The 18,316-nt window shown below is 58.7% G+C and overlaps 1 protein-coding gene across 2 annotated transcripts in view; it reads right to left on the bottom strand.

Moving 5' to 3' along the window:
• The window catches only part of SCAP (SREBF chaperone), a 64,262-nt gene that overhangs the window by 45,413 nt on the left and 533 nt on the right, over window positions 1–18,316 (bottom strand). For both annotated transcript variants that reach the window (XM_040064357.2, XM_040064367.2), the window contains exon 2: window positions 2,775–2,976. In XM_040064357.2, coding sequence (XP_039920291.1) covers window positions 2,775–2,896 — 122 coding nt within the window. In that variant the 5' untranslated portion in view covers window positions 2,897–2,976. The remainder of the gene's footprint in view (window positions 1–2,774; window positions 2,977–18,316) is intronic.

The following is an 18,316-nucleotide window of genomic DNA, read 5'->3' as shown; positions in this document are numbered from 1 at the left end:
ATTGAACATTTCACACTGCAATAACTGCCCTGGGTGAACATTGAACATTTCACACTGCAATAACTGCCCTGGGTGAACATTGAACATTTCACACTGCAGGAGCTGCCCTGGGTGAACATTTCACACTGCAATAACTGCCCTGGGTGAACATTGAACATTTCACACTGCAGGAGCTGCCCTGGGTGAACATTGAACATTTCACACTGCAATAACTGCCCTGGGTGAACATTGAACATTTCACACTGCAATAACTGCCCTGGCTGAACATTGAACATTTCACACTGCAATAACTGCCCTGGGTGAACATTGAACATTTCACACTGCAATAACTGCCCTGGGTGAACATTGAACATTTCACACTGCAGGAGCTGCCCTGGGTGAACATTGAACATTTCACACTGCAATAACTGCCCTGGGTGAACATTGAACATTTCACACTGCAATAACTGCCCTGGGTGAACATTGAACATTTCACACTGCAATAACTGCCCTGGGTGAACATTGAACATTTCACACTGCAATAACTGCCCTGGGTGAACATTGAACATTTCACACTGCAATAACTGCCCTGGGTGAACATTGAACATTTCACACTGCAATAACTGCCCTGGGTGAACATTGAACATTTCACACTGCAGGAGCTGCCCTGGGTGAACATTGAACATTTCACACTGCAATAACTGCCCTGGGTGAGCATTGAACATTTCACACTGCAATAACTGCCCTGGGTGAACATTGAACATTTCACACTGCAGGAGCTGCCCTGGGTGAACATTGAACATTTCACACTGCAATAACTGCCCTGGGTGAGCATTGAACATTTCACACTGCAATAACTGCCCTGGGTGAACATTGAACATTTCACACTGCAGGAACTGCCCTGGGTGAACATTGAACATTTCACACCGCAGGAGCTGTCCTGGGTGAACATTTCACGCTCCAGGAGCTGTCCTGGGTGAACATTGAACATTTCACACTGGAATTAATGCCCTGGATGAACATTTCACACCGCAGGAGCTGCTCTGGGTGAACATTTCACGCTCCAGGAGCTGCCCTGCCTGCGGGAGCTGCAGTGAGCAGCCTTTGCCCATCCTGGAGGGGCATTCCCACCTTCCCACGGCATTTCCCACAGTGACACACCGGGGACTCTGGTTTGGCTTTGCAGGCTGCAGCTTCCAGGTGAAGAAATGCCACTGGAAAGCTGCACCTGGCAGAGCTGGAGCCAAATCACAGAGCAATTGTCCTTGCAATCCCATCAAAGACAGAGAAACGTGGGAACCTCTCGGCTGGGCCTTGTAGGAACTTCACGTTCTACAGAACAAGAGACCTGAGAATAAAAGTGTCCCTGAAAGTTACTAGGATTCACGTGGAGCAGTGAAAAACTAAAAAAAAACCCAGAGCTGCTGACAACCACAAAGGGTTGCAGCCAGGAGAAGCCACCTCGGAGGTTCCTCGGGTGTGGAAATCCCTCCCTTCGACAGTGTTTTACCTGAAGTGTGCAAGCAGCCCCTGTCACCAGCAGGGCTCAGAGGAAAACCTGTGTCTGTGCCAGCACACAGGAGCTTTCCTGCGAGCAGGGGAGCAGATCATCACATCGGGTTTGCCTTGCCCAAAGCAGAGCTCAACCCCACAAGACAGAGCCCTACACGTGGGCATGCTCTGGGCACAAAGGTTTGCTCGGCCCCTCTGCGCCCCGCTGGAAAGGAAAGGGTTCCTGGGGGGACAATGATATCCACCTGCAAACCAGGGATCCAAATCAGGCTCCACGAGGAGAGCAGGAATCTGCTCCCTCGCGGGCGTGCCAAGGGTGAAACACAGTGCAGGCGCCAGGGAGAAGAGCACAGGCAGGTGTGCGAGGCAGGATCAGCTTCCCCTCTCCCCATTTTTAATTCATGCCTTTGGAGTGCACTGCCAGGTGCTGGGGGGTTACTTTCACCTCATTCAGCGCCTCACTTCACCCATAAATTAGTTCTTGCTCATTAAACCGGAGGGAAGACACTCCATCCCTGTCAGGACACCCCGTCCCTGTCAGGACACCCCGTCCCTGTCAGGACACCCCATCCCTGTCAGGACACCCCATCTCTGTCAGGACACCCCGTCCCTGTCAGGACACCCCATCCCTGTCAGGACACCCCGTCCCTGTCAGGACACCCCATCCCTGTCAGGACACCCCATCTCTGTCAGGACACCCCGTCCCTGTCAGGACACCCCATCCCTGTCAGGACACCCCATCCCTGTCAGGACACCCCATCTCTGTCAGGACACCCCGTCCCTGTCAGGACACCCCATCCCTGTCAGGACACCCCGTCCCTGTCAGGACACCCCATCCCTGTCAGGGCACCCCATCTCTGTCAGGACACCCCATCTCTCTCAGGACACCCCATCCCTGTCAGGACACCCCATCTCTCTCAGGACACCCCATCCCTGTCAGGACACCCCATCTCTGTCAGGACACCCCGTCCCTGTCAGGACACCCCATCCCTGTCAGGACACTCCATCCCTGTCAGGACACCCCATCCCTGTCAGGGCACCCCATCTCTGTCAGGACACCCCGTCCCTGTCAGGACACCCCATCTCTGTCAGGACACCCCGTCCCTGTCAGGACACCCCATCTCTGTCAGGACACCCCATCCCTGTCAGGACACCCCGTCCCTGTCGTTTCTTTCATCCACAGAAGGAGATGACAAACCCCACCCAGTCTAAGAGGAGAAAGAGCAGCTCCTCTGCGCGGGCCCGGAGGAGAGCGCTGCCCGGGCGGCGGCGGCGGCACTCACCAGCAGGCCAGGATGCAGAGCGCCGTGAAGAGGATGATGGGGATGGGGTAGGACGCGCAGAGCAGCCCGTGGCTGTAGAACGCCCGCGAAATCCTCTCGCGCAGCCTTTCAGTCAGGGTCATCCTCGGCCGCCCTCACCTCCAGGCCATCCCGGGCTGCGGCGACTCCGGCACGGACTCTCCGGGGAAGGCGCTGCCTCCAGCTGGGGAGGGCAGAGGGGAAACAGGGAAAGAAAAGGGAAATGAGCGTTACTGGCTCGTTTTGGAATGGTCGGCACGGGAAGGGGTCGTTCCCTGGGAGCGGGGGGAGCCCCGGCACAGCGCGCCCCTGGATCCCTGGCGGTGCCCAAGGCCAGGGTTTGGATCGCTCGGGGACAGTGGGAGGTGTCCCTGCCACCCAGGGGTGGCACTGGATGGTCCTGAAGCGGCACAAACCGTTCGGGGATTCCCTGGCTCTGTGAAATTGTCACCCTGGTTTTTCTGAGCCTTTTGATTTCCTTAAATGGAGTCAGATCTTTTTAGTTATTGTACAATATTAAGAGCAGTTTTCTACCTTTTCCCACAGATGTAACATAAACAAATCCTTTGTTTTCCATTCTCTGTCCTTTGTTTGCACATTTCTAACCTGAAAACAATTGTAACTGACAATTCGTCTGGCCACTGAGGCTGAGGGGTGGAAACCCCAAAAAGCCAATCTTCTGCCAGACCCACAAATGGATAAAAAGTAAGAAATAAACAAAGGGGTTTCTCTGCTCTCGGCTCTCTCAGCTGGGAGCTGGATTGGAAGGACCCCTATGAAAATCTCCTGTCTGCGTGTGACTGCTCTGTGCGCCTCGGTGACAGTGAAATGACCGAGCAGATCCCACCGGCGGGGCTGCACCATCCCCGACCCACGAGGAACTCGGCAGCAACACGGACGCTGCTGCTCCTGCGGCCAAAGCCATGCCAGGAGCGGCGGTGTGACCAGCCCGAGCCGCCAAAAGCCACTCCGGGGGGGAAACAGCACCGGCGACAATTCCTCGTCGTTTCAAGGAGGAAAATCTTCTGTTTCCTCTCTGTCCAACAGCAGCACTCCGTGAGAAAACACAGAGCATTCCCAAGCCAGTATTCCTTTATTCCTTTATCAAAACCTGCCATCTTTATTTGCTTTACGCTGTGACAGAGCTCCTCGGAGCGAACAGCGGGAACCGTTCCTGCAAACTGAGATCACGGGAGCCAGAATAAACCTGCTGACCGTGGGACAAACATTACAGGAGGATTTCCTGCCTCCTGCACGACTGCAAACCCAAGTGTGCCTGGAAGCAGGAGGGCAGCAGGGGTGTCCCCACCCTGCAGCACCACAGCTGACACTGCTGCTCCCATCCAGGTGCGAGAGGCGGGCGCGCTTCACTGAACCCCAGGATCCCTGAGGCTGGAAAAGCCCTCCAAGGTCACCGAGTCCACCCTGTGCCCAGCCCAGAGCACTGAGCATCCAGGAATTCCTGGGACAGCTCCAGGGATGGGTGCTCCAAAGCTCCCAGGGCAGTTCCAGTGCCTGAGCTCCGTTTCCATGGGGAAATTCCTGCTGCTGTCCCCCCTGAGCTCCCTTTCCGTGGGGAAATTCCTGCTGCTGTCCCCCCTGAGCTCCCCTGGCCCAGGCTGAGGCCGTTCCCTCTGCTCCTGTCCCTGTTCCTGGGAGCAGAGCCTGACCCCACCTGGCTCCAGTGCCCTGCTCTCCCACAAAAACCAGGCTGACAGCGGAAGGAAGAAATGCTGAACTTCCTTTCGCAGGAAAATCCACTCAAAGTTGCTACTTTTCCCCAGGCAGAAGCGTTTATCTCACCCAACAAATGTTCTGAATTCTTTACATTTCTGCCTGAAAGGCTTTAGAGCCTTCCCAGGAGCCTCCCTGGGCACTGACACACGGCAGAGCCCCCTGAGAGCCTGGAGGATAAACTAACAGAGGTGGAAAACTCCTTCCTAATACACAGCCACCTGGGGTTTTAGGTGTACTCAACTCCTCAGTTTTCCACAGAGTGTTCTGGAACCAGGCCTTGGCATGAGGTGTAATAAAAACACACAGCCAAGCCAGTGAAGCCTGGAGGGGGGGACATACAAGGAAAAAAAATCCCAAAGGAATCCCCATTCCAGAGTATTTTCCTTGCACTTCAATATATCCAATAATTTGCTCCGTTATGTTGCCTGTACCTGAGCCTCCAACGGGAATTTTAACCCAGCATTTTCCATTTACAGCCCCAAACTCGGCAAAGCAGGAACAGACCCGACGTGCTCCTGCTCCTTCCTCACATCCCACCAGGATCCACACACATCCACCAGGATCCACACATCCCACCAGGACCCACACATCCCACCAGGATCCACACATCCCACCAGGACCCACACATCCCACCAGGATCCCCACATCCCACCAGGACCCTCACATCCCACCAGGACCCACACATCCCACCAGGACCCACACATCCCACCAGGACCCTCACATCCCACCAGGACCCACACATCCCACCAGGATCCACACCCCTCCTCACATCCCACCAGGATCCCCTCACATCCCACCAGGACCCTCACACATCCCACCAGGATCCTCACACATCCCACCAGGACCCACACATCCACCAGGATCCTCACATCCCACCAGGATCCTCACACATCCCACCAGGACCCACACATCCCACCAGGATCCCCACACATCCCACCAGGATCCCCACATCCCACCAGGATCCCCACATCCCACCAGGATCCTCACATCCCACCAGGACCCACACATCCCACCAGGATCCTCACATCCCACCAGGACCCACACATCCCACCAGGACCCTCACATGCCACCAGGACCCACACATCCACCGGGACCCACACATCCCACCAGGATCCACACATCCCACCAGGACCCACACATCCCACCAGGACCCACACATCCCACCAGGACCCTCACATCCCACCAGGACCCACACATCCCACCAGGACCCACACATCCCACCAGGACCCACACATCCCACCAGGACCCACACATCCCACCAGGACCCACACATCCCTGCAGATGGAACACCTCAGGCCCGGGGCAGATCGGAGGAGTTTTCCTGCCAAGGCTGTGTTTGGGGAAGGCCAGGGGAGGAATGAATGGCAAAGAAGGAAGAATTGACTAAAAAAGAGAATTTACAAAGGTCACTGGGCTGCTCTGTGCTGCTGCCACGCTCACACACCTGAGGGTATTTCTCCCAGCAGCAATTCTCCCTCCCGCTGCTGCAGGCACCACAAACCCATCCATCACCCCACAGGGGCTCGGGGGATCACAGACACCTGCTGCCCTCGGAGCTGCCCCAGAGCACGGGGAAGCAGCGGGGCCGACGCTGCCGGACGCAGAGCAGCCACGAGAGCGGGCAGCCCGCTGCAAGCGACACCTCAGCCGGGCCGCGGCCGAGACGGCGAGCCAGAACGGGGATCCCGACAGGACACGGACAGCGGCTCGGAACCCACGCGTGTGGGACACAGCCACAGCCAGGGAGGGAGCGCCAGCTGCCCCCCACGGCCCCGGGCCGCTCTCAGCACACGCAGGGCTGACCCCGCTCCCAGCCCTCCCCAGCACCGCCATCTCCCAGCCGCGCCGCGCCGAGCACAGGCGCCCCGGGAACCAGGGGCATCGCGGGATCCTGCACTGGGGGGCTGGAGCGCTCAGAGCCCGGGGTTCTCCTGCCCTCTGATGGGCCCCGGAGGCGCCTCAGGGCTCCGATCCCCCGAGATCGCTCCGTGCTCCCCCGGATCGCTCCGTGCTCCCCAGGATCGCTCTGTGCCCCCCGGGATCGCTCCATGACCCCCGGGATCACCCAATGCCCCCAGGATCGCTCCGTGCCCCCCAGGATCACCCAATGCCCCCAGGATCGCTCTGTGCTCCCCCGGATCGCTCCGTGCCCCCCAGGATGGCTTGGTGCCCCCAGGATCGCTCCGTGCCCCCCAGGATGGCTTGGTGCCCCCCAGAATCACCCAATGCCCCCAGGATCACTCCGTGCCCCCCAGGATCCCTCGGTGCCCCCAGGATCACTCCGTGCCCTCCAGGATCGCTCGATTTCCATGATCCTCGATGTCCCAGGATTGCTCCGTGCCCCCCAGGATCACTCCATGCCCCCCCAGGATCCCTTGGTGCCCCCCAGGATCGCTCCATGCCCCCGGGATCGCTCCATGCCCCCCCAGAATCACTCTGTGCCCCCCAGGATCTCTCAGTGTCCCAGGATCACTCCATGCCCCCCGCTCCGTGCCCTCTGGGATCCCTCCGTGCCCCCCCAGGATCCCTCTGTGCCCCCCAGATCGCTCGATTTCCATGATCCTCGATGTCCCAGATCGCTCAGGTGCCCCCCAGGATCCCTCGGTGCCCCACCAGGATCACTTGATTTCCATGATCCTCGATGTCCCAGGAATGCCCGATGCCCCCCAGGATCCCTCAATGTCTCCCAGGATCGCTCCGTGGCCCCCAGGATCTCTCAATGTCCCAGATCGCTCAGGTGCCCCCCAGGATCTCTCGATGTCCCAGGATCGGTCCGTGTCCCCCCCTCCGTGCCCCCCAGGATCCCCCGCTGGTCTCACTGCCAGGGCAGCTCCCAGGCCCCAGCACCCGCAGAGGGACGCAGGCAGGGGGCTGAGAAGCCGCCCAGCCCCCCGTCAGCGGGCACGGAGCGGCCGCAGCCGGCGCCAGGGAACGCTCCTTCGCTTCCGAGGTGGGAAAAGCAGAGCCCGGCTGCAGACAAGGCTCCTTCAGAGAAACGCTGCACAATGGGCTCTAACACCGAGCTCCTGCTCTCCCCTCGCATTCCCATGGGAAGAATAACAGCCTTTGTGCTGCCAGGGGACACCGAGGTCACGAGGGACAGAAGGCTTCCTCTGGGAAAATCCCAGCGCCGGGGAGGCCGCTGCCTGCGAGGGGTTAACCCCGACCGCCGTCAGGAGCAGCCTCTGAGCCCCAACGCATTGTCCTGCACACGAGGGGGACTTTCCGTGTTCAGAAGGGAGAAAACAGCCCTGCTGAGTCCACTCCCTGCACTCCAGCTCCTCTGACACGGGATTCTGAGCCAGATCTCGATCCCCAAAACGCGCAAGCTTCCTTCACTTCACCCGCTCCGCCTGGCTTTGCCCCCCTTCCTTTTGCCTGTTTTCCTCCCTGTACAACGTTCATTTATGGACTGAGTTTAAGAATTCAGAGGTTACCTGGAACAGACCCCATTTTATAAGGGGTATCTCGCCCAGGTTACATGTTACTAACATCTTTTGAAAAGCTGGAGCAGCGACACAGCGAAGATTCAAAGGGGAACACTTCAATGATCTCTACATATCAGATAAAGTCATCTGCTCCCAGAACAGGGGCTGACATTCAAAATCAGTTTCCAAAATGGTCTTCAGGACATTTTTAAACTGTTCTGCCCCAAGGGAAGAACCTCAGCTGCATTCCTGCTTTGGAAGCCATTCCCTGAATGTGGTTTCAATCCTTTCCCCCTTCCCGAAATGCTCCCAACAGCACCAGACAACAGCCTGCTGCTGTGGATGATGAGACAGGAAAGGGTGTTCCACGCGCAGAGCCACGAAACACAGAAGTTTGGGATTTGTGACAAAAAGGGAAAATATCCAAGTTTAGAAAAAACACCATTTCAAAGTTCACTCCTCGTGTTGCACTCAGCCAAGGGAAGCTCCCTTGCACGTGAAGAACAGAAGATTGCAAACACAAGGAAACGATTCCCAAGCCCTTTTCTCCATCACAGAGCTCTCGCCCAACCCCGCAGAGCTGGGAGTGATCCACAGGCACAGAATGCCAGGTTTGGGCAGGAGCGAATCCTAAGGATCACCAAGTCCCAGCAAATGGGATGTGATGCACAGAGGGAAAATAACGCCCCGAAGGTGCGACGTGGTGCGGTGTGAAACAGGAAACCGTGTGTCAGGAGTGGGGAACGGGATGGAACCAGGATGTAAATCCATCCTCACGCGTGCTAAGGGCTACACACAGCGCTGGGCATTCCTGCTCCTGATCCCACATCCCACGGGGGACACGCAGGAGAGCCCTGGGCATTCCTGCTCCTGATCCCACATCCCACGGGGGACACGCAGGAGAGCCCTGGGCATTCCTGCTCCTGATCCTGATCCCACATCCCACGGGGGACACGCAGGAGAGCCCTGGGCATTCCTGCTCCTGCTGCTCCTCATCCCACATCCCACGGGGGACACGCAGGAGAGCCCTGGGCATTCCTGCTCCTGCTCCTCCTGATCCCACATCCCACATCCCACGGGGGACACGCAGGAGAGCCCTGGGCATTCCTGCTCCTGCTGCTCCTCACCCCACATCCCACATCCCACGGGGGACACGCAGGAGAGCCCTGGGCATTCCTGCTCCTGCTCCTCCTGATCCCACATCCCACGGGGGACACGCAGGAGAGCCCTGGGCATTCCTGCTCCTGCTCCTCCTGATCCCACATCCCACATCCCACGGGGGACACGCAGGAGAGCCCTGGGCATTCCTGCTCCTGCTCCTCATCCCACGGGGGACACACAGGAGAGCCCTGGGCATTCCTGCTCCTCCTCATCCCACATCCCACGGGGGACACGCAGGAGAGCCCTGGGCATTCCTGCTCCTGCTGCTCCTCATCCCACATCCCACGGGGGACACGCAGGAGAGCCCTGGGCATTCCTGCTCCTGCTCCTCATCCCACATCCCACGGGGGACACGCAGGAGAGCCCTGGGCATTCCTGCTCCTGCTGCTCCTCATCCCACATCCCACGGGGGACACGCAGGAGAGCCCTGGGCATTCCTGCTCCTGATCCCACATCCCACGGGGGACACGCAGGAGAGCCCTGGGCATTCCTGCTCCTGCTGCTCCTCATCCCATGGGGGACACGCAGGAGAGCCCTGGGCATTCCTGCTCCTGCTCCTGCTCATCCCACATCCCACGGGGGACACGCAGGAGAGCCCTGGGCATTCCTGCTCCTGCTCATCCCACATCCCACGGGGGACACGCAGGAGAGCCCTGGGCATTCCTGCTCCTGCTCCTCATCCCACATCCCACGGGGGACACGCAGGAGAGCCCTGGGCATTCCTGCTCCTGATCCCACATCCCACGGGGGACACGCAGGAGAGCCCTGGCCATTCCTGCTCCTGCTCCTCATCCCACATCCCACGGGGGACACGCAGGAGAGCCCTGGGCATTCCTGCTCCTGATCCCACATCCCACGGGGGACACGCAGGAGAGCCCTGGGCATTCCTGCTCCTGCTCATCCCACATCCCACGGGGGACACGCAGGAGAGCCTTGGGCATTCCTGCTCCTGCTCCTGATCCCACATCCCACGGGGGACACGCAGGAGAGCCCTGGGCATTCCTGCTCCTGCTCATCCCACATCCCACATCCCACGGGGGACACGCAGGAGAGCCCTGGGCATTCCTGCTCCTGCTCATCCCACATCCCACATCCCACGGGGGACACGCAGGAGAGCCCTGGGCATTCCTGCTCCTCCTCCTGATCCCACATCCCACGGGGGACACGCAGGAGAGCCCTGGGCATTCCTGCTCCTCCTGATCCCACAACCCACGGGGGACACGCAGGAGAGCCCTGGGCATTCCTGCTCCTCCTCATCCCACGGGGGACACGCAGGAGAGCCCTGGGCATTCCTGCTCCTCCTGATCCCACAACCCACGGGGGACACGCAGGAGAGCCGGAGAAGGGACTGAGGAGCTCAAGGATGATCAAAGAGCAGCTGGGATAAATCAGAGCAGAAAAGGGCTGTCCCTTTTATCCCAGGATAAATCAGAGCAGAAAAGGGCTGTCCCTTTTATCCCAGGATAAATCAGAGCAGAAAAGGGCCGTCCCTTTTATCCTGGGATAAATCAGAGCAGAAAAGGGCCGTCCCTTTTATCCCGGGATAAATCAGAGCAGAAAAGGGCTGTCCCTTTTATCATGGGATAAATCAGAGCAGGAAAGGGCTGTCCCTTTTATCATGGGATAAATCAGAGCAGGAAAGGGCCGTCCCTTTTATCCCAGGATAAATCAGAGCAGAAAAGGGCCGTCCCTTTTATCCTGGGATAAATCAGAGCAGGAAAGGGCCGTCCCTTTTATCCCGGGATAAATCAGAGCAGAAAAGGGCCGTCCCTTTTATCCTGGGATAAATCAGAGCAGAAAAGGGCCGTCCCTTTTATCCCAGGATAAATCAGAGCAGAAAAGGGCCGTCCCTTTCATCCCAGGATAAATCAGCATCAATCCAACTCCCGAGCGGCAGCTGGAAATAAACACGAGCTAAGCCGGGGAAATCCTCTCCCCAGGACCTGTGCCTGTCCCACGGGGAAGAGCGAGCGCGAGGAGCTGCGGAGCAAAGGCAGGGACCCGTCTGGATCCAGGAGCCCCGGAACCCAGCACGGGACAGGGGACCGGGGACAGGGGACAGGGGACTGGGGACCGGGGACAGGGACAGGAGCCTGCCCTGGCCAAGGTCCTTACACAACGCAGCCCACGTGATCCCTTCGCAATGATCTCCTGCTCTTTGTGTCTCAGTGCAGCCGCTCTACAGGTGCCTGGGGAATCTCCCTCTCCTAAAAATACCAGAGACTGATGCAACAGCCCCCTGCGGTTACGTCCGAGAGCCTCCCCGGCAAGCGCAGCCGGGCGATGCCACCGTGCCCCCCGGGCGATGCCACCGTGCCCCCCGGGCGATGCCACTGTGCCCCCCGGTGATGCCACCGTGCCCCTCTGGGCAATGCCACCATGCCCCTCTGGGCAATGCCACCGTGCCCCCTGGGCGATGCCACCGTGCCCCTCTGGGCAATGCCACCGTGCCCCCTGGGCAATGCCACCGTGCCCCCTCTGGGCGATGCCACCGTGCCCCCCAGGCGATGCCACCGTGCCCCTCTGGGCAATGCCACCGTGCCCCCCCGGGAAATGCCACCATGCCCCTCTGGGCGATGCCACCGTGCTCCCCATGGGCGATGGCACCATGCCCCTCTGGGCAATGCCACCATGCCCCTCTGGGCAATGCCACCGTGCCCCCCGGTGATGCCACCGTGCCCCCCGGTGATGCCACCGTGCCCCCTGGGCGATGCCACCGTGCCCCCCTGGGCGATGCCACTGTGCCCCCCCGGGCAATGCCACTGTGCCCCCCCGGGCGATGCCACCGTGCCCCCTCTGGGCGATACCACCATGCCCCCCTGGGCAATGCCACCGTGCCCCCCTGGGCGATGCCACCGTGCCCCCCGGTGATGCCACCGTGCCCCCTAGGCGATGCCACCGTGCCCCCCTGGGCGATGCCACCGTGCCCCCTGGGCGATGCCACCGTGCCCCTCTGGGCGATGCCACCGTGCCCCTCTGGGCGATGCCACCGTGCCCCCCGGGCAATGCCACCATGCCCCTTTGCATGCTCCCCTGGGCAATGCCACCGTGCCCCCCTGGGCAATGCCACCGTGCCCCCCTGGGCAATGCCACCGTGCCCCCCTGGGTGATGCCACCGTGCCCCTCTCATGGCCATACCCCCAGCCCGGTGCCAGGCACGCACACCACGCACTCTGTGGATCCCTCGCTCCAGCGCAGACCTGCAGCGCCCTTCTGCTTCCTTTCTGCTCACTTCTAATCCTCTCTGCCGCCCCGGGCTCAGCAGCTCAGCCCAAGCCTCTTGCTGGAGTATAAAACGGGCAAAAGGCTTTTGGATTATCCGCCGGGGCTTGGGCAAAGTCTTGGAGTCCGGCGGCAGAAGGACCTGGAGCTGCTGGAGTGAGTCCAGAAGAGAGAGCTGGAGCCCCTCTGCTCTGGAGCCAGGCTGGGAGAGCTGGGAACGTTCCCCTGGAGAGGAGAAGGCTCCAGGGAGAGCTCCGAGCCCCTGGCAGGGCCTGAAGGGGCTCCAGGAGAGCTGCAGAGGGGCTGGGGACAAGGGCTGGAGGGACAGGACACAGGGAATGGCTCCCAGTGCCAGAGGGCAGGGATGGGTGGGAGATTGGGAAGGGATTGTTCCCTGGGAGGGGGCAGAGGCCCTGGAAGAGAAGAAGCTGTGGCTGCTCAATCCTTGGCTGGGACAGCGGAAGGTGACCCTGGCACGGCAGGGGTGGAACAAGACGGGCTTCGAGGTCCCATCCAACCCAAACCACGATCCTCCGGTTCCGCGTCACCCATGAAACGGAAACTTGGTAAACCTGGGCCAGTCCTGAGGCTCCCAGCACTGCTCCTATCGTGGACAAGCAGCAAAGAGCCCAGGCCACGCAGGACAGCCCGTGGGTGACACCAACCGCAGCTGAAGCCCTGGGCACAGCCACGCCTGAGCATCACGCAGGGACAGCACTCCTCGTCCCTCTGCAGTCCTGTCACAGCGCAGGGACAGGCCAGCGGGGACAGGGGACAGGGGAGAGCCCAGTGGGGACAGGACTCCTCATCCCTCTGCAGTCCTGTCACAGCGCAGGGACAGCCCAGCGGGGACAGGGGAGCGGGGAGAGCCCAGTGGGGACAGGCCAGCGGGGACAGGCCAGCGGGGACAGGACTCCTCATCCCTCTGCAGTCCTGTCACAGCGCAGGGACAGGCCAGCGGGGACAGGGGAGCGGGGAGAGCCCAGTGGGGACAGGCCAGCGGGGACAGGGGACAGGGGAGCGGGGAGAGCCCAGTGGGGAGAGCCCAGTGGGGAGAGGACTCCTCATCCCTCTGCAGTCCTGTCACAGCACGGGGACAGGCCAGCAGGGACAGGGGACAGGGGAGCGGGGAGAGCCCAGTGGGGAGAGGCCAGCGGGGACAGGCCAGCGGGGACAGGGGACAGGGGAGCGGGGAGAGCCCAGCGGGGACAGCCCAGCGGGGACAGCCCAGCGGGGACAGGACTCCTCATCCCTCTGCAGTCCTGTCACAGCGCAGGGACAGCCCAGCGGGCACAGCCCAGCGGGGACAGGCCAGCGGGGACAGGGGACAGGGGAGAGCCCAGCAGGGACAGGCCAGCGGGGACAGGGGACAGGGGAGAGCCCAGCAGGGACAGGCCAGCGGGGACAGGCCAGCGGGGACAGCAAGGACACGTGCTGGGGACTCTGCCCCATGGCCCCCGCTCAGAGCACCACGAGCTTCTCCAGTGACTCCCAGCAGACATTTGTCCAATCTGCTCTTCAGCAGGGTGTCAGGCAGGGTTCGGTGAGGTTTTTACCTGGGCCCCTCCCTGCTATTGAACCCCGTCTGTTCCCAGTGGGCACAGACACCCCAGCAGTGGGACTTGGAACCACGGAATTGCTGAGGAGGAGCCCTCGGAGTCCTCAGAGTCCAACTGCTGCCGCAGCACTGCCAAGGCCACCAGCACCAATCCTCACACCCAAACTTTGGCCGCTCCCCACACACACGGGAGGACACCCGGTTCCTTCAATTAGGGATTACACCTCTTCAATTAACCTCATGCCTGCAGCTGGCTATTTCTGCTCCAATCCCAGCCTCACCACTGTCCCTCCCCACCACCAGCCCATTTTCGGGCCACGGTTAATTGCTCAAACCCGTTTCTGGCTCCTGAGTCACAGGTGCGGCCCTTCCCTGCTTTATGGCATTTACAGCTTGAATGTGCACAGTCTGTTCTGCCACTTCAGAGAGGAGTGAGACCCCAGAGCCCCTCTCAGTACACCCAGGCCCATTAACAAGGGTGTCACTGCTGCTCTGAGCACATTTATTCAACCACCATCTCAGCCATCACAGACCGGCACCTTCCTAGGCTTTGGGTTTAATTGCACCTGCTCAAGACTCTCATTCGGGTAAAAATCAAACCTCAGAGGATTCAGGACCCCAGCTGCTTTTCTGCAGCCAGAAACAGCCCTGGTTGTCTCATCCTAGAAGGAGCAAACTCACCCTTGTGAGTACCTGTGGCAAAGCAGCACCAGCTATTCCGCACTCCTGCCCCTTGCCGGGAGCTTTTCAACCATCTCCCACCTGCTGCAGGATTCTGGGATCATTACTGCTCCCCGTTCTCTTTGTCCCACTCTCACCCACAACAAGAGCTCGCTCTCCTCCGGGCTTTAAAAACATCACTGACTTTCCATGTCTCAAAAGCCTCCTAAAGCTTTTCAGGTCATTTTTAGTCCGTGCTTCGAGCACGCAGACAGAAATACCTCTCTGCAACGAGAGCCTGCAAAGCTGCTCCTCCTTTTTGTAGCCTGGCACTAGCACCAGTTGCTCACCAGGAGTCAAAAGGGGATGAACACTCCAGTTTTGGGGATGCCAGACATTAAGTTTTCCTCTCTGTTCTTTCCTTTACCACCTTCCTGCATGGAGGACGTTCCCAGAATAATTGTGAGTCCCTTGATGCCCTCTGACAGTCGGGTTCAATTTTTACTTAATCCTCCCTTCGTGGCCTTGCTGCTCTTCAAACGAGGAACGGAAACGCCTCTGGGTTTGAACAACCCTCACTGCAGGAGTGCTGAAAGCACGGATGAACCAGCTCTTTAACTGCCCAGCTCTGCTTTTGTGAGGCAAAGCTCACCTGGGAAGCAGCGGAGCCATTCACCATCCCAGCACAGGGAGATTCACCCTCTCCCACAGCTATCCTTCACCTCAGCAAACCAGGAGCACAGCTCCCTCCCTGTTTCTGTCTCTAGGGCTGGGGCTCCTCTCCCTGCACAGGACACATTTCCTGGCTCAAAACTCTCCCTCAGAACAGAAATGGGCAGCGGTGGCTGACGATCAGTATCAGGAAATAAAACCCAAACCCAACCCGTTCAGTGCAGGCAGACACATTCTGTCTGTTGGTTTGGTGGTTATTTATGAAACAGACAAATTCAAATTTCAAATTCAGGCCTCAACACCCGAAGTGCACCTTCCCTGCAACTCCTCTTTAAGGGACGTGCCACGACAGATGCTTCCATGCTTCTCTCCACAGCTGCACAGGGCAGGGAGAGTTTAGGACAGTGACAGCCTCAGGATGCCCGGGATGGGCAAACATCATCCGTGGAAGGAATTGTAGCTCCTTTCCCAGCCCACTCCAGCCCTGCCTGTGTCAGGTCCCTGCTCCAGCCCCAGGAGCAGACAGCAGTTCCCAAAACCCTTCCCAGGCAAACCACATCAACCCTCCAAGCAGAATTCTGCATTTTCCAAACCCATAGCCAGTGGGGTCCATCTGCCTCCTAGAAGAGAAAACCCTCCAAAAACCTCTCAGAAATATCTCTGGAGTACCATCAAACACCCCTGCAGCCAAATCCAGCTATCACTGGCAGGAGTTTCCTGACCTACTGTAATTAGAGCTCGGCCAAACGAAGTTTATCCGTTAAGCACTCTCGTTTCCCTGAAAAATCCGTTGTGGAAACACAAACCGAGAGTCTTCCCATCTCAGAGGGAGGGCTGGGGGCGTAGCACCACTTGGGCTCCTGTTAAGTGAAGGGTTTCCAAAACTGGTGGGTTTGGCAGGAAACCAGAAGCGTGCCCTTGGCTCTCTGGGGAACGCGTTCCCAGTTCCACACAGACGCAGCCAGAGCTTCGGCGCTGTTCCCACTCCGGAATTCTGGAAGCTCTGGCTGTCACTCACGTAACTACCAGGGATCCCCCAACAGGCAGGATGACAAGAGGGAGACAAACCCCGTAATCCTGACCGTTTATCCACAAAATAGAAAAGCAAAATTTAGACGAACCCTCAGCGCGCATTCCCCTGCACGGTTTCCTCAGAAACAACCCCCAAAGCTTCGATCAGGACATTTCCAGGGTTCAGAAGTCTGCACTCGCAGATCTCCGGGGCTTGTGGAGAGGCCCAGAGGGACACAGCACCTGTAAGGTGACACACCTGCCTGGGGTTGGCTTTCCACAGGTTCTGGGTCACGGCAGGGCAAGGCTGAACGCGCCAACTCGGGGCTCCCAGCAGGAGCAGGAGCCTTGGGCATCTCCAGCACCACGCAGAACTAAACATTTTCCTTTCTAATCATCACCAATCAGGAAGCCAGGCTCAGGAAATCACTGCACTCTTTCTTCCAGATGGAGAAACGGTCCCAAAATTCCTCTGCCAGGCAGCAAGCCCCGAAGTCTGACTCGGACATTGTCTTTTGTAAACAGACCAGCTATTATTCCTTTACCACAATGCTCCACACAAGATTCATTCAGATTTAAGAACTGCCATCCTGCTCCCCTCCCCGCTGCCCACCACGCTCTCAACTCCAGCTGAAATAATTCTTTTCCTGGGAGGAGAACTTCACTTTTTCCCAGTTATACCCAAAATGCCACGGCTGTTCTGGGCCACCGGGTCTGCACCTGAGGACATGAATGAAAAGATTCCCTCCAGGACAGACACCTCAGTTCCCTGCTCCTCCCCGTTCTGGGTGTTCTGGATTGAGCAGTAACACTCCCAGACACAGAGCCAGCAGCTGCCCCACCATGGAACTGCTCAGTGCTCCTCAAGCCTTCCTCTCTCCCCCTTTAATGCACCGCACAAGGGGGAGAGAGGGACTCCAAGGAATTCTAACCACAGATGTTAGAGGCAAGGAACGCCGGCAGAGCTGCTCCTACAGCTCCTTGCAGTCTCACAGGCCCCTTGTGCTGAGTGCCACCGGTCCCTCCGTGCCCCCACCTCCAGCCTGGAGCAAGCCTCTTGTGAAAGGGGAGAAAAGGATTCCCAGCACTCAGGATCTGCTGGAACTGCTGTGCTGCTGCTCCTCACCTACTACACTACAGGCAGGTATTGCTATTTTTGCTCCTCGAGCTGTACCTGTTCTACTTTTTAAATTCTCATCAGACGGGGAGGGGAAAAAAAAAAAACAAAAAAACAAAAAAGGGAGTTTTTGCTGCATAATGATCCCAACTCTGAAGCCAGACAGGCCCAGCAACCCCCTGACTGAAAACAGTGTTGAGTAACTCGGTGAGAGCCTGACTAATTCATTCATTCATCACAGGATTCTGACACTTAAAATACTATTTTAACACTCCTAAGACAAACCCCGATTGTTCTTGGCTCTTTTGGGACGTTGCATTTGAACCACGACTGGAAAAATAAACCATGCCGAGCTGTACCTGGAAGCACGGAGCTGTGTCACACACGCTCAGGAACATCCCGGGGTGTTTTCCTCTCTTCCCAATCCCAACCGGCTAATCTCCTTCCCGCATTACACAACAGCTCGTGTAATCCCAAATTTATCACCCCAGTCCTGCCCTCACAGCTCTGGCTCCACAGAGAGGGAGCTCACGCCTCATCTCTGCCCCTTGAATGAAAAGAAACTTGGTTTGCCATTCAACAACCCGGAAAAACACGTGGATGCCGCATTCAGGAAATTCTGGCACTAAGGCCAAAATCTTGCCGGAGTCCTTTCCTCGGGATTCTCCCAAACACAACCCCAGAACTGCCTCAGCGTTCCCAAAGCTCCACGCTCGTTTCATTAAAGATGCTGTGAAGACGTTCCTCCACGCGGGGAAGCCGTCTCCTCAGTTCCGCCCAGATCCCGAGGTTTGGCAGGATTCAGGGGGTCGGGTCCCCAGGCGGCCCGAGCGGCAAACCCACGCGGTTCCGAGGCGCCCCGTGCCAAACCTCGCCGAGCATTTCCTTCCCCGGTCCCACCGCTCCCTTCACCCACCCCATCATTTTCACCCTTCCCCACCAAACATTTTCTCCTAAC

This window comes from Hirundo rustica, chromosome 1 (assembly GCF_015227805.2).
Source record: "Hirundo rustica isolate bHirRus1 chromosome 1, bHirRus1.pri.v3, whole genome shotgun sequence".
Lineage (NCBI taxonomy): Eukaryota > Metazoa > Chordata > Aves > Passeriformes > Hirundinidae > Hirundo > Hirundo rustica.
Note: the sequence above shows the minus strand (reverse complement) of the source record. Positions and strands in the feature narration are given on the sequence as shown.